At 43.3% G+C, this 16,048-nt stretch overlaps 1 protein-coding gene across 4 annotated transcripts; it reads left to right on the top strand.

The window, feature by feature from the left end:
* Positions 1 to 4,048: 4,048 nt before the first annotated feature.
* On the top strand, positions 4,049 to 12,028 carry LOC136477363 (lysine-specific demethylase JMJ706-like). Of its 4 annotated transcripts, XR_010763995.1 has the most exons (12): positions 4,173 to 4,482; positions 5,792 to 6,149; positions 6,702 to 6,858; positions 6,944 to 7,166; positions 7,585 to 7,638; positions 7,707 to 7,786; positions 8,075 to 8,352; positions 8,464 to 8,865; positions 8,951 to 9,300; positions 9,384 to 9,593; positions 11,234 to 11,720; positions 11,852 to 12,028. XR_010763995.1 is itself a non-coding variant. In XM_066475503.1 (11 exons), the coding sequence occupies exons 2-11, from the start codon at positions 5,894 to 5,896 to the stop codon at positions 11,606 to 11,608; spliced, it is 2,385 nt and encodes a 794-aa protein (XP_066331600.1). In that variant the 5' UTR covers positions 4,049 to 4,119; positions 5,792 to 5,893; the 3' UTR covers positions 11,609 to 12,028. The 4 variants fall into 4 exon arrangements, 3 of the variants coding, with proteins under 3 accessions (XP_066331600.1, XP_066331597.1, XP_066331599.1); XM_066475503.1 differs by lacking the exon at positions 4,173 to 4,482 and adding an exon at positions 4,049 to 4,119 and having other exon boundaries at positions 11,234 to 12,028; XM_066475500.1 differs by having other exon boundaries at positions 11,234 to 12,028.
* Positions 12,029 to 16,048: the final 4,020 nt, after the last annotated feature.

The following is a 16,048-nucleotide window of genomic DNA, read 5'->3' as shown; positions in this document are numbered from 1 at the left end:
GACCTGACCGAGGCCCGATAGGAGATCCAGCCCAACTTAGGCCTTCCTAGCTCTCAGATCGCTCGATACATGCCTTTGGGCTGTTGGGCAGTTGGACAACTTACCAACGCGCCGGCGGAACAGGTAGCCGTGGTGGCATTGGCACTTTGCCTACGGTCGGTCGCTTTCGCGAATGGTCCTGAGATTCTGCGGTCGCCAATGCGAGCTTGTCCTCTGCTACATCACCTTCCCCTTTTCCTGCAATCCTACTGCACACTTCGCTGTGGCACATTCGCTTCGCTTTTGCTCTGTGCAACTGCGAGATCTCCAACAGTCCCAAGCGTGACGTGTCCAATGCTTCGCGCTGCAGCGCAAGCGTCCGAGCTCGTCAGGCCGCGCCCGATGCTTGCCGCAGCTGACGAACAGCGACAGGAACAGGACAGCGACGGCAGCAACAGGCGAGGCCGCGCAAGGCAGCTTTTCTGCATGGCGATCTCAATCAGCTCAAAGTGGAAAAAGGCGAGCCATCCCAGGGAGAGTTATTGAGTTCTTTTCTCCTGTTATTTTTTTGAGGGAACTCTTTTCTCCTGTTATTGCGCCGAATCATTGGATACTTTCCGGCGTGGTAGTGTGGTAGCACATCCTATTTTTTATGGATTATTTGTACATCCTGAGGTCCATGAAGACAAGACGAGTGTTAGGCGAGAGGGAGTCCAAACCAGCTCCTTATCCTCACGCCACAAACTTCTCATCAAAATAGCGTGCGAGACCAGATCGCTCAAGTGCCACCGTGCGGACCATTCCTCGTTTCCTACCTGTGTTTTCTCGCACGACGATGACCGGCAGGAACAGGAAGCTACTAGCTCGTTGCTGGTGTGCATGGACAGGAACATTGAAAAAGGCCGCATCACTCCACTCCGGGCAGGTCGGACATGGACGCGACCGGCTACCGGCCGCGCCCGGACGTCTGCCGCTAGCTCGTCGCCAGAACTTCTCGTGTCGTGTCCTCCCATGTGGCCTGTACCCTGCCTTTTACTGTTCAGCGCAACGACGAGTCGCCTCAGTCACGTGTGGAACGAAGCGATTATTCCCCAGCCAGAGTCAGCCGGGCTCACTCATCATCGGCCGATCCAGGAGATGACGAGCGACCCGGGCACTACGTGGACGGGTTCGGTTCGGTGCGGTGACAGCGGAGCCCGGAGCCGGCCGCGCCCGGTCGGTCAAAGCCGACGAACCTAACGAAACGGGCTAGCAAGCGACAAGCGCGCTGTCCGGCGGTGATTGGGTGGCGCGAGCGAGCGCCCAATGCAACCGATCACCGTTCCCTTTCTCCCTCCGCCTCGCCTGATTCCCCTTGCTAATTCCGGCATCCCGATTCGCTGCTCGTTTTGCGACCCGCGCGAGAGCGAGAACACGGAGAGCTAGAGCCAGGCCCGCCACGTCGCTGTCCGGCGGAGCGCGCAGAGAGCGACGGCACTTCGGAAACACCAGGCGATATCTGCGCGGCGGAGGCTTTTGCCCCGGAGCGGAGCTAACGGGGAACAGTGCTAGCAGGTGCAGCCACCTTGGGACTTTGGTTTTGGAAAGAACCATCTGCTGACTTTGGTTTTGGAAAGAACCATCTGCTCTTGCGAGCGACCAAACCTCACAGTCGTTAGTGGGATGAACTCACCATCACAATTATCTTTTGGTTAAATCAAGACGCAACTACTCTGACCAAGTTGTTTCAGGTATTCAGCTGTTCTGGTCGCCAGCCCCAGGTGCAAAGCACTGTTAGACTAGGGAGAGACTGTTCGGCAATCGGCAGCATGTTCGTTGGTTTTTTTTTTTTTTACTGATAAGTCCGACTGATGCTGATTTGTTGTGAGAAAAAAATACTTTATCATAGCTGATAAACCCTGTCTGAAACCAACCAACGAATATGCCGTAAATATAACCTGAAATTCCGGGCAGTTCTTGCGTGTGGCTCTCCTGCAGGGTCTCTTGGCAAAGCATCGACAGCAGGTCCTACCTGAAACAGTCTTCCTATCTGCAGCGTTTTCGTACATGTGGATGAGGTGAGCCTAGGAGCTAACATCACGGATGATTAAAACATGTGCGTATATAGGGCAAGGTTAGATTGAACTCAAAGTCAATCACTCTATCCGTTTGGGCTTATTTGACTGATAAGACATGGCTAAAAATGCTATTAGTTAATTTGGTGTAAGATAAAAATATTGTTTGTTGGCAGAAAAAATACGACTTATAAGTCAAATAAGTCCAAACGAACAGGGTGAACGAACTACGCCATTAACATCAAAAGCTGCCTTTTGGAGTATTAAGGGAGTGTTTGGTTCTCATGGACTAAAATCTGCATTTTAGTTGGACTAAACAGTCAAACACTTGACTAAAAGTGGACTAAAATCTTTTAGTCCTTTAGTCCACAAAACTGAACTAAAATGGACTAAAAGGTATTGGGAACACCCATATCTCTCATTTATTACCCTATCTTCACTTTAGTCCATTTTAGTTTAAGAAACCAAACACCACTTTAATCTACTTTTAATTCATAGACTAAAGTGGACTAAAACTTTTAGTCCCTACACCGGAGAACCAAACATGTTATAATTTTCTGCTCTATATGGATGGGCTGGCCAATGCAACTTGACAGAGCAGGAGCTGGCCAAAAGTAAAGTGAAAGGAAAAACAACAGATCAAGCGGGGTCGGGGCAGAGATGCCACTTTGCTCCCCCACTTCAATTATTTGCTTCCACGTCATCTCCCCTTATTCAAAGCATAGAATCTTTCCTTAGTGTCTGTCTAGTTTCAAAAAGTTTTTCAAAAAGTACTATAGTAGCTATTACATCGAATTTTATGATACGTGCATAGAGCATTAAATATAGACGAAAAAAAACTAATTGCACAGTTTAGTTAGAAATTGCGAGACGAACATTTTGAGTCTAATTAATCTATGATTGAACACTAATTACTAAATAAAAACGAAAATGTTACGGTAGCCAAATTCCCAAAAATCATGAACTAAACACGCATTTACAGGGACAATCCCTACTCCAAGCAGCTGCTCTGTGGTGCGGTACTTTCCTCTAATCAAGGCCGCCGTGCTTTACAGCGCAGGTGAATTTGGTCAGTTTGCTGCCTGCCTCGAGCTTTACAGCGCAGGTGAATTTGGTCAGTTTGCTGCCTGCCTCGCTTGTGCCGTTGTGCAGCTGCCACGGTAATTCATCCAAACGAGCAGGAATCACGAATATTGTGTAAAAGGCAGGTATCACGAATTCCCAAACGTGATGGCAATGGACGCGCGGATTCGCTGCCGACAAGCCGGTTTTCGGCCAGGGCGGCCGTGATGCTGCTCCGCCGAAATGTGCTTCGCCAGTTGTGTGTAAAAGGCATCATCGGCGCGCGCGCACCACCAAAAAAACGTAAAGAACGAAATCGACCAAAAGCTTCTCTCAAACTCAAATAACGAGCATGTGGGAAAAAAGAACAACGTGCTGGGGGAGGTAACAAGATGCTTCGCTTCATCTTTTATCCCAGTCTGAAAAGTCGCCTGCCTGTGCTTCAAACAGGCGATTTCACACGGTCTCATTATTAATCCCGTCTACTCTAGTGAACAAATGACGTTAACAGGGCTCTCTGCTCTCTCCGTGCTAATCTGCCCCGGCAACCTAATAATTACCTAATGTTCTCGAATCTAGCAGTTCCAGCTGGAAGGTTAGAGCCCTACACCTAATAACGGTTGCTAAGAAAAGGAATCGAATCTATGTGTTAGCACACAGGATGTGCACTGTAAATCACATCTCTTTAGCGGCAAATCTCTAACAATTTTATAATGGTAAAAAAAATCGCATTGCTCTGGCCGTATGGTTATGTCACAAGACAATCGCTGACACTTTGGAGCCATACTCGGACAGTCCAACAACTTGTACACCATACATTACCTGATGGAGGGCAGAGCAGTAATTGGTGCTGGGGAAGAAGACGGCCCCGTGACGACGGCCTGCCACCACAACTACCCCATCCACCACCGCTAGAAGAAAAAGTGCAATAAAACCCACGCTAATCCCACATTCTAATCCGCATATTAGCTGTGGTGCGGTTGGATCAGCGAGGTCCAAGCGCCATCCGCGTCCGGCGGTACAGGTAGTTATCGCTTATTAAATACCACCCGCACTTTTCCTTTCCTCTCCTTTCATCCCCCCGTCCGCCTCTTTCGGTCTTTCCTCCTGCTGCCTCCTCGGCGCTCCTTCGCTCCTCCGCCGCTCGCCGGAGCACCGCCGCGGGCGCTTCCTCCTTCGCCTTGGCTCCGAAGCCTACGCAGGCTCCGCAGTCTACGCCGCGGCGGAGTTCGGGAGTCGCTTCCGTACGTTCGAGACGCGGCGGATCGGACTCGCAGGGGCGGGCGCGGATCGGAGCGCGCGGGGACGCCGGTAGCGGCCACCGCAGGGGAATGTGGGTCCCCGTTTGAGGAGGTCTCGGGCCTGGAAGCTGCGGCGAGATGAGACGGTGAGCGATCTGAGGTTCTGTGGATTGCTAATCGTGAATTGGTGAGCGGGTGCACCCGCACTGTGGGTGGTTGGGTTTGTTTGAGAGGACGCGGTCTCGTCGTTTTCTATGGGATTTGCGCAGTGAAATTTCGGGAACTGTTTGATTCGTCAGAATTGGCTTGGTCTTGTGGATTCGGCTCATGTTTTTACCAGGATTTTTTTCTTCTTCTGATTATTAGTATTATTTTGCTTGTTTTGAGTCATACGATTCTATTCACCTCGAATTGGGAGTGTTTTTTTGATAATAAACTAACCCTGCAATTCCGGCGGTTTGTAGTCGAAATCTGTTCTAATCCTTCCTTAATTTTGTATTTCCCCTTCAAATTATGATTTGCCGGACTGTTTGGTAAACTGGACTGTAGTGCCTGCATATGCGGGGTCTAATTTGGTGAGTTCCCGCGCTCGCCTGAATCCATGAGTTCTGTAGCAGTTCGCTCAACTCGTAGTTTCGCGTGGTGTCGCGTAATTCTCTTACTATTCGCGCGCCTGTTTCTTTCTGGGCGACGAATTTGCTTCAGATAATCAAACGTTTATTTATTGTAGAACTGAGCCTAATGTGGCAAACAATTAATTTCGTGGTTAGTTTTGAGGTGTTTCTTAATTCGAACTGTTCCATAGATTTGGCCATTTTCGGGAAAGGATTTGACCACTTCAGTTGCTATTTTTGCCTGTGTTTCTGCTATTCTACGACAATAGGTTTGATATGATGTGATTTGCGGGCTATAACCCTAGTGCTTCTTAATATGAACTCTTTTATTTATGTGAACTGATCTTTAGGTGATCTGAGAAGTAATTTTGAACTATATGGATATGGATGCATTTCTATATTTTGTGATTGAGATGGTGCACAGCTGTTGGATTCTCTGTATCAACAGGAGAGTTTGACTTTTTTTAGCATGCTACCACGTGTATTCTGGGTATTACCTGCGTGGCTACTGGTTACAGTGGCTTTTATTGCGGGAACAAATTTAGTGAGCTTGCCTTTTGTAGAATTCAGCCCCGGCTTTTAGGCATATAGACTGGTGTGGAAAAGTAAGCACAATTGACACATGTTCATAATTACTTATTTACATTAGTTCGATTAGACGCTTCCTTTTGGGTTGTGATATTCTGTTTACATCAGCTGAGACAAACTTTTCAAGCTATGCCCACTTCACTTTAGTTTGGCATCTTCCATTACAATATGCCATTTCTAGCTATAATTTAGTAATGAAATGTGTATACAGTGCTCTAACAGGATGAGTAATTGCTTCTTCTTGTGTGCTCAGATTAAGGAGACCGGTTCTCTTGAGCTGGGGACTGCAAAGTATAAGTGGCTTCAGTCATTGCGTTCAGGGTGTTTAGATCAAGGGACCAATGCCTCCAGGATAATGGCAGGGAAGGATGGAGTTACTCTGAAATCTGTGTCATACGGGGCAAGATTGCGCAGGAGTTGTGATGCGTCACTGAGAGAGGGAGGGTCCATGAGAAATCCATTCTCGAAACACAGAGTAAAGAAGTTTGATCTATCTAGCCTAGATTGGATTGATGAGATTCCAGATTGCCCTGTATTTTCTCCATCAACCCAGGAGTTTGAGGATCCTATGGTTTATCTCAGCAAAATTGCCCCTGTGGCTGCAAAATATGGTAATAGTTGTTCTCTGTATCCTTTTCCTTTGTTGATTATAGTCTTCTAGCTAGGTAACAAGGTCAAGTGTTGATAATGATGATAGACAGAGAACTAATGGTTGACAGATGTAGTTGCATGAAAACGACATGAAGAAATTAGCAATGAGAGTTGCTATACTTACACACTGGTGACGCTTTTGTCCCTAAACTACTAAATTATCTCAGGTGGCGAATTGTTCAAGTGTAGGGACCTACCGAGATAATTGTGAAGTTTAGATACCTAAGTATTGCCACCTTGCATGTTTTGGCATCTCGGAAGCAATTTTTGCTAGCAACCTTTCTGAGATGTGCCCCCATAAATCTTGTTCTTTAAACAATGCACTCAGATCTTAATCATACAGCCCCTTTGTTTACGGTAGTATGTATTCATAATCTTCATCAGTGTGCGCCATAAATAATGGCTTTTCGAGTTCCATGTGCCTGCTGAAAAAAAAGATGAACCAATGCTCACACATGGATTTTTAAGTTTCTGTGAATATTGTGTTGTTGTGACCATGTGCAATTACCCAGGTATATGCAAGATCATTTCACCGATCTCTGCTTCGGTACCTGCGGGCACTGTACTAATGAAGGAATTAGGTGGGCTTAAGTTTACGACCAGAGTTCAGCCTCTCCGTCTTGCTGAATGGTCCAAGGATGACAAGTTTGCCTTCTTCATGAGTGGAAGGTTTGTATGGCCATTCATATTGCATAGTGCATGATATGCGATTTTAATTGTTTGCAGTGCATAACATGGTAGTACAAATTATCAGAAAGTACACATTTCGGGAGTTCGAGAAGATGGCAAATAAAGAATTTGTACGAAGATACTCCAGTGCTGCTTGTCTTCCATCAAGGTATATGGAAGAGGAGTTTTGGCATGAGATAGCTTTTGGCAAGATGGAGTCTGTTGAGTATGCATGTGATATCGATGGTAGTGCATTTTCTTCTTCTTCTTCTAATGACCAGCTTGGGAGAAGCAAATGGAACTTGAAGGTACTTATTTTGTGTCCCAGTTTCTACAGGCATTTATGTGCTTCTTAATTTCACGCAACGCCTAAAACTTATCTTGCACTGCTTTACCTATTTTGCCATATTGGTTGCATATAATCTGCTGATATTCTGTGTTATGACTCAGCTCAAAACTTGTCTTCAAGTGATATACGTGATGAATTTATCTTTAATCATTCCATAGTAGGGACCAGTCTAAAATAGTGAATGTAGTCTGTCTAATTTGTATGAGTATTTGGTAAACAATGGGCACATTCTTCTACTCAAGAAATCCACATTCCTTCTATTGTTTCTTCGTCAAGGTTTCTAACCCTGATATTTTTATGATCATCTGGTGATCTTATGATCATTTCTGGCAATGATGATGGTATCATAAAGTATTTTTGTCCGTGCTTTGATCCAGAGATTCTCACGGTTGCCGAACTCTACACTACGTCTTCTCAGAGCTGCAGTTCCAGTGAGTAGATCGCACTGATGAATTTCCATCCTGCCTTTTTCAGTTACTTACATTTCATATATTTTCAGGGAATAACAGATCCAATGCTGTATATTGGGATGCTCTTTAGTATGTTTGCCTGGCATGTGGAAGATCATTACCTGTACAGGTGAATGATCTATGGGAATTTTTATCCATACAGCCACTTGAGGGGAACTGTTTATCTATACCACCAAGCTAGTCAATGACATGTGGAGTCTGATCCTACATGTCATTTTTTTTAGGGAATGATCCTACATGTCATTGACACAGGCTGATGGTATAGATAAAATGCACATCTCAAGTGGTGGCATAAATGAAAATACTCCCACTATCTATATTTTTTTTGTCATTATTCTTTGCACGATACTGCTCGTTGACACTTCTGTCATTCTCATGTGAATTATCATTTTGCCAGTATTAACTATCACCACTGTGGAGCCTCAAAAACATGGTACGGTATTCCAGGAAGTGCTGCTTCTGATTTTGAGAAAGTGGTACGTGAGCATGTATATGATCACGAAATTTTATCAGGTGAAGGGGAAAGTGCAGCATTTGATGTTCTTTTGGGGAAGACTACAATCTTCCCACCTAATATTTTGCTGGATCATCATGTTCCAGTCTATAGAGCCATACAGAAACCTGGAGAGTTTGTTGTAACATTTCCCCGAGCTTATCATTCTGGTTTCAGCCATGGTAGGATCTCTTATGCAATTACCTGCAGTCATCTACTTTCTGTAACTATTCAACATCTTGAATCTTCTATTTTATTTTATGATTTATTGAAAACCATTGAACAAATGTCAGGTTTCAATTGTGGCGAGGCAGTAAATTTTGCTACAAGCGAATGGTTTCCTCTAGGAGCAGTTGCTAGTCAACGTTATGCACTTCTGAAGAGGATACCAGTATTACCTTATGAGGAGCTTCTTTGTAAAGAAACAACATTTTTTACTAATGAGTTTTCCATGTCTGATCACGGAGATGTAGCATTAACTGGAGACACACATATACAGAGCTCTATGAAGGCCCCCTTTGTGCAGTTGATGCGGTTCCAACACCGTGTTCGTTGGTCACTTGCGAAAATGGGTGCTCGTACACGCTATAAAGCAGACATTGACGCCACAGTTCTCTGTGGAATATGCAAACGTGACTGCTATATAGCTCACATTATGTGTAACTGCAGAGCCGATGCAATTTGCCTTTGTCATGGTAAGGTCGTTTTGCACTTATTACAGATTACAGATATTTGCTTCATTTGTGATTATCTTATTTACTTATTTACCTTGTTTTGAAGAGGAAGAAATTAGGAAGTGCTCTTGCCACTGTGATCGTGTTATTTTTGTGAGGAAAGACATCTTTGAACTGGAGGAACTATCAAAGAAGTTTGAGGAAATTGGGATATTGGATGAAGTAGGAAAACAAATGTCTCAAAGTGATGGCTCTAGCACGCATCCTTATTTGTCCAATGGCATTGACCACAATGCTAAATACTTCCCATATTGCAAGATCCTAATTGATACATCCCCTGAACTTCATACCTTGTCAGAGGTAGATGTTCTTGGATATGATCTGAATAAGCCATATCCTACATTATCAACAATAACTTCTGCACATGGACCCCAGGAGTATTCTACACAAAGTGATGTATGATGCCTGCCTTCTCTACTTCTGTTTTTCTGTGTATTATTTGGGTAACTTAAAACTTTTATGTAACTTTATTTTTGCAGGAGTGTACTAGTTCTAACCGAAGAACATTCTCTAGCTCATGTCCAGAGAATGGAATGATTAATGTTTATCCTTTATGCACTGATCAAGCATTGGCTGCTCAGGATACTGATGATTCTGACTGTGAGGTATTTAGAGTTAAGAGACGATCTGGCATAATTCCAGAGAAAAGATGTTCAGAAGATGTAACAGTAAATTTAACTGAGAATCAGGTACTTTTACTTTTGTGATTTTGCTTAGTTTAACTGCTCCTCCTCCATTTAAGAGTGGATGGCTCTGCAGTATGTTTGTTAAACTTTGACAAATAATGATTGGATTGGTCATGTGATGTTAACTGTCGTACTAAGGGAGGTCAGACAACATGGTTTGAAATTGGAATAGGAGGTCACAACAAAAGTACGGCTATAAGAATATTAGGGGTACAGTATATAAGATGTTTGCTTGATTTCCAGGATCAAATGTCCCTTCCTATTTCTGTCCAAAAAAAAAACATGCCCCTTTCTATGATGATGGACTCACTCAACTAATATAACTCAAATCTAATCTAACATATCCAAGAACTGGGTTTGTTGTAAGTGAACTGACTACAACTAGAATTCTTGTTCATGTTGGATCTCGACTTCTTGTTCCTCCTGGACATCTTGCTATCCGCTAGCATTGGACTCTGGTGCCTGCACATCTGTGCCGCCCTTGCCATGCTATTTCACACTGTTGCGTCATTGCTGCAGCTCCTTTGTGAACCCAAGTCCATAACTTTACAGCCCTTCCTGACAAGCAGCTCACCTCTGAGCTGCAGGACCTATCTAACTCAACTTCTTGTTCTTCAACATCCTTTTTTTTATTTCAACTTTTTATTCTTCTTGGACACTTTGCTACCTGCTAGTATTGAATTCCTGCACCTCTATGAATCTATGATTGTGCTGCAGAACGCAAATACGTTGCTGCTAAACCTGCTGTGAAGGGTCCTCGTCCACACGACCACAATAGTAATAATCATGAGTAGGGCATACCTTAACACATAAGTTACCTATATTTGAATGAAGGGTTATTATTATTTTAATTAATTAAGTTGTTGAGACAGGATGTTGTATTGAACTTAAACAATCGACCTGGAACAGTTTCTGGGCCTGTTTGTTTTAGCTTTGGATTCTTAAAAGCTAGCTGCATATTGCAGGTTGTTAAAAGCTTTATTCTTTAAATCTGTAAGCTGGTGGGATGCATCTTGTGGATCGTGGTGTAAAAAGGGTTGGGTTCTAACAATCTACTTTTAAAATACACCCTGATTATTTTAGCTTCAGCTTTTAGAACTAGAATCTAAAATTCAAAGCTAAATCAAATAGGCCCTTAGTTGTGCTAGTATTTTTGGAACCTTATTTCCTGAGTTGTATATAATTATCTTTAACATAAAAGAATCATCATTTTATACCAATCCTTTAACCTATTTGATGTACCCAAAGTTTTTTTTTATGCATGATAAAGTTGTGGACAGGCTTAAACAGGTTTGACTCTAACCTGCTATGGAGATTGGCTAATCAAAATCTATGCTACTGCACGTACGACTCTCCTAGTTTCTAAGCTTCATTTAAAAACTATTAGCAAAATGATCACTAAACCTAAACAATGGATTAAGGAGCTTAATTCCCTAATAAAAGACATAATAAACAATCAAACATGGAGAGACTTTACACAACAATAACTTCTCAGAACTAGCAATTAAACCAATTTACTTAACAGGACGTTTTTAATGAATGGTTAGATAAATGCACAACCTTTTTTCAGAACTTTCAGTATTTACCTTAACTCATGCCGCCTACTCTTTTACTAATGGCTTACTCATTGTTTGTTTTGCTAGGCTTTAAGACGGTTAAAGAAAGCCCGCTCAGATGACAGACAAGAGAAGAACACAACAGAAGTATCCTGTGGTACAAGAAGTGTCAATCTGGGTGCTGAATCGCATTGTCTTGACTCCATTTCTGGAAATACAGATAACTTCGTCAATCGAAGCAAACTAAAAATGAGGATAGATCAGCTAGATGCAAAAATTGTGCAAGACGAAGTTGCTTTCAGCCAGAAATCTATCGGTTGCAGTTACCTATCTCCATCTGTAGATCTTGGGCCAAAACGCTTGAAAATTCGTGGCCCATCCTTCCCAAGCACTGTTTCTGAAGTGGAAATATCTTATAGGTTCCAGGAGGACAGTGACTTGGCTAGTCAGCACACTCAATGAATTATGCTGCTATTGGTGCTAACTGCTAACATCAATCGTAACTTCTGGAAGATTAAAGCTCATTTTCATTGGATGGTTCGGTACTGATTTTTTCTACAGGTCTCCAATGGAGGTACTGTTATGGCTGGATTTTATGATTTTATTGCCAGGTCACCTATGTGGCATGGGACCTGAAAGCTGTAGGCAGGCAATTTTTCTGATGATCCGTAGCTGTATATCTTCACTTATTTCCTTTCTTTGTAGGTTTTCCACTGTGAAGAGGTTAGTCTACTACTTTTAACAATTTCTTTCATTCTTTTTCCACCACAGATACACCTGTACCTAGAATGCTTTAATAGATCCTCATACGAAATGGACATTGTACATTTTTTTTAACGAGTCAGTCTTTGCTCTTTTTTATAATCTGGAATCATTTGCATTTTCTTATTCTTGTGCCATTGTTGGTACTGGTACATTTGTCCCCAGATGTGTTGATAACTTTGATATGTTAATAAAACGATTGATGCTGACAGGAATTCACTACCACTGACTGTCATGTTGCATATGCAACAAAGTAGATGCTTTGTGATAATGTTGAAGCGCATGCAAATGCTCGAATCAATCATGTCCTATAGAAAGTGGATATAACAGAAGGAATAAAGGAGCAACTCAGTCTCAACTCCTTGCTGTTAGATCCTGATCTACTGAAATCTGTCATATAAGATTTACTCTCTTGTAAGTTCAGGATATAATATTTGGTTAGACAATTATTTTAATTTCATTATGTATCTGGTTGGTTAGTTGAGTAGGTAATTTTGACTCACCCTAAGCAGCTTCTATTTGTAGAATGAATTCGTCCATTCCAATTCTCGATAATACTTTAGGTAGTCTAGGTAGAAATTACTTGCTGTTTCTTGTCTCAATGCTTTTACAAAATTCTGCAAATTAGGCATTATATACCTCATATCATTGGTTTTGCATAAAAAAAGGGCGTACCCAGTGCAGAGAGCTCATGCTCTGTGCGGGGTCTGGGGATGCGTGTCAGTGTCAAGCCTTACCTTCACCTGTGTAATGCGAGGAGACCGCGATTTAAACCCGGAACCTTTCGGTCACAGGCGATAAGACTCTACCGCTTACACCAGACCCGCCCTTGGTACCGTTGGTTTTGCATAACGTATTAAATTACTCGGTCCTGGTGGGACAAGGACAATAGCCAGTGCTGGGTTTCTTACTTCCACTTACGCACGGACCATCATTCTGCTCCACCTGTTGACAAACTGAACTTCTTGACGAGGGCATAAAAGAGCCATTACTCTACAGTTTGGTGTGTTTTTTTTTTTGCACGACTATCGCACTTTACCTCGGTAAAGAGGCTAGCCCTTCACTAAAAACTCATGATGGGGTTCATATGGAAAGATTTGATATCTTTCTCACTTTGCGTATTCACTTTTCATTCTTTTGTGCATGTTCTCAAAAAATACATGTTATCAAATCATCGCATGTCTTTAAAGACAAGTAAAAAAGAAAGAGGGATTCTCTTTGCTGCCACTCTCACATGTCGATGATGATTAAACGCTGAGTGCTGAACTGCTGACTGAAGCTTTGCCATGACCCCAAGAAGACTGCACTTTGTGCTTGTGCTGTTTTCTTTTTGGTGCCGCTTGTCCTGTTTTCTATTCGGCTATCATGTCAGCCTCATCTGATGATAGGTGCAGCATTAAGGCGAAGATACGCTTCACAATAACTGTAAGTGCGCCTGAGATGCCTTTGCTTTCATGTCATCTCTTATTTATGAACCTTGTTCAAAGACAAATGTTCCATATCCTAATTAGGAAACGACCGTGGTTTCAGTGTCTAGGCTAATTGCAGAAAACAATCTTCTGATGGAATCTAGAAATTGCATTATTGTCCGCACATTAGGCACTTCCGAATACACTGCTGTGTCCAACTAATATAAAAGGGCAAAAAACGATCCTATTTGGATCTTTCCCACACAGTTGCCACCATGGTCTGGTCATAGTCTAAAACTCTTAAACGTCCCAAGACTTTTAGGACGAAGTACTATCCGCCACTTTTGCCATGTGCTTATTGTCCAACATGCTAATAACTCAAGCTAGGCATTGCTCTTAGTCTTATGGTTTCTGCCTACTGCTAGGTTACATGTGGTATCCGAAAGCTGCAACTGGCTCACATACTGATACCGGTAGTACAGTATGGTCTAATGGAGTGGGCCTGTCGAGTCATGCCTTGGCCTCCCAGTTTCGCTTTGCACCTCTGCTGGATTTAAGGTGGTGGCAGAGTTGTTAGCCAGATGACGCTTCATTCCAATATTTTCTGCGCCGCTGTGGCCTGTGGGCTCGTGGCCTGGCTTCAGCATAGGTCCATGACCATGCTATGCACGCAAGCACAGCAGTGTACACTGATGCGTGTACCTTGTTGAGTAAATTGTTGCATGGCCTCTGCCTCTGCCTGGCCTTGAATGGATATCAAAATCCTCAACCAGATGTGACCACACTCTGGAAGGAGACAAACCATTAAAGGCCACAGAGTTCAAGGACTCCGTATCTTGACCTACCTGCTCAGTGCATCAGTACCATGGACCAAATCCTGGTATATACATACACCTTGGAAGTTCATGCACGGTACTGGTATAGTATCCGATTCCCACACGCGTAAGGACTGTAACTTGGGTGAAGGTTTGCAAACTCTTGATTCCTATACGTCTACGTTACTGATCCTACAACCAAACAGCACAGAGTTCTGCAGGCTGGTTTAGGTCTGAAGTTCTGCACGACCAAAGAATTAAACTCCGTAGTCAGCTTATGCAGAAACGCTGCAGAAACTGAGGAACTAGGAGATAGACTGCAATTCACGTGCATGACTCACCTTGCAAATTGAAGTGAGTATAAATTCATTACCCAAAGCATCATGTGGCTGAGCGACTGAGCCGATCCAATATAAGTATGCAGCCTTGCCGTACCACCCCTACTAGCTCGCCTATATAAGTTTTGAAAAAGAAAACAGATGCTTCTTGTCATCTATTGCTAGGTCTAAGTGTCTAAATACAAGTCCAGTGGTTAGTCACCCAAAATCCTGCTTAAACAAAATAGCTATTGGTCTAAGCAAGCAGATCAGGCTTTCTAATATAGTAATGATTATACAATCATGCCCCTTGCATTGTAGGCATCGCCTTATCTTATTCCTACTTACTAGATCAAATCAGATTTGTTCCCTAGTGCCTTTTATATATTGTCAGTTCATGAATTGCTTAATGCAGTACAAGTAGTTATATACCCTCGCGGCATATTGTGTCGCCCTTTGACTGATTATTAGTCATTTCTCCATGTCAACGTCACGGATTATGTTATTCATCTTGTCTGTGCATGGAATCTGGTATCCTGATTTCTCTAATCCACGCAATACTTGCTTGGATGCCCTAGGTATGAGTGTTAGCTACTGTCAGCACGATGGTTTTTTTTTAAAAAAAAAACAGAACTGCCACGGTACGTGAACTGTACCTGCAGCAGCTCCAGTAGAGTTCAGTAATCCCGCCCCTACCCCATGAGAGACGGTCAAATTGTGGGCAAGGGTGAGGTTTTGACTGTCGGCAGCTGGACCGGGACACGGACGGTGGGGTTCCCGGCGGGATGTGGCCGTATGATGGGTGGGGCCGGCGCCGACCGGCCAGCCGGCCACGAGGCGTGCACCGCATGGTGCTGGAGGCAGGCATCATTTACCAGCGGGCAGCGGCGCAGGCGACCCGCTCCTTGGGCGTTATGTGTGTGACTGTCACTCCACCTCCCCACAATTACAAGCAGCTCCGTCCGAGAGGGGCGCGGCTAGCTGTTGGTCTCGCTGCTGTTATTGCTGCTGTCCCCATCCGGGCACATGCCGAGATGCCGGGGATTGTTCTTATGTTACCGCTGCTACGACTTTGTTAAGCAATGACAATGCGTGCATGTCTCCCTGCCGTAGACTTTGCACACGTCACGCAGAAAAGGGGTTGGGGAATCGCTTTCCCTTTAGACCTTGCCTCTTTAGTTCCTAAAATTTTACAAAAATTTTTAAGATTCTCCGTCACATCGAATCTTTGGACGTATGCATGAAGCATTAAATAAAAATAAAAAATAAAACTAATTACACAGTTTAGACGAAATTCACGAGATGGATCTTTTAAGCCTAATTAAACTATAATTGGACACTAATTGCCAAATAACAACGAAAGTGCTACAATACCATTTCGCCAAAAATTTCGCCAACTAAACAAGGCCCTTGTTGAGTTCTCACCTCAAAACTTTACGCTCTGTCACAACGAATATTTGAACACATGCATGGTCGCACAGAGTATTAAATATAGACTAAAAAATAACTAATTGCACAGTTTGCGACTAATTTACGAGATGAATCTTTTAAGTCTAATTAGTTCATAATTTGACAATAAAGTACTACAGTAACATATGT

The sequence above is a fragment of the Miscanthus floridulus genome, chromosome 8 (genome assembly GCF_019320115.1).
Source record: "Miscanthus floridulus cultivar M001 chromosome 8, ASM1932011v1, whole genome shotgun sequence".
Taxonomy (NCBI): Eukaryota; Viridiplantae; Streptophyta; class Magnoliopsida; order Poales; family Poaceae; genus Miscanthus; species Miscanthus floridulus.
Note: the sequence above shows the minus strand (reverse complement) of the source record. Positions and strands in the feature narration are given on the sequence as shown.

Coding starts and splice junctions, on each gene's coding strand:
- LOC136477363 (XM_066475503.1), top strand. CDS start 5,894: ATGGCAGGGAAGGATGGAGTTACTCTGAAATCTGTGTCATACGGGGCA. Junction 9,301..9,383: donor AGTATTCTACACAAAGTGAT/GTATGATGCCTG, acceptor TTATTTTTGCAG/GAGTGTACTAGTTCTAACCG. Junction 9,594..11,233: donor TAAATTTAACTGAGAATCAG/GTACTTTTACTT, acceptor TTGTTTTGCTAG/GCTTTAAGACGGTTAAAGAA.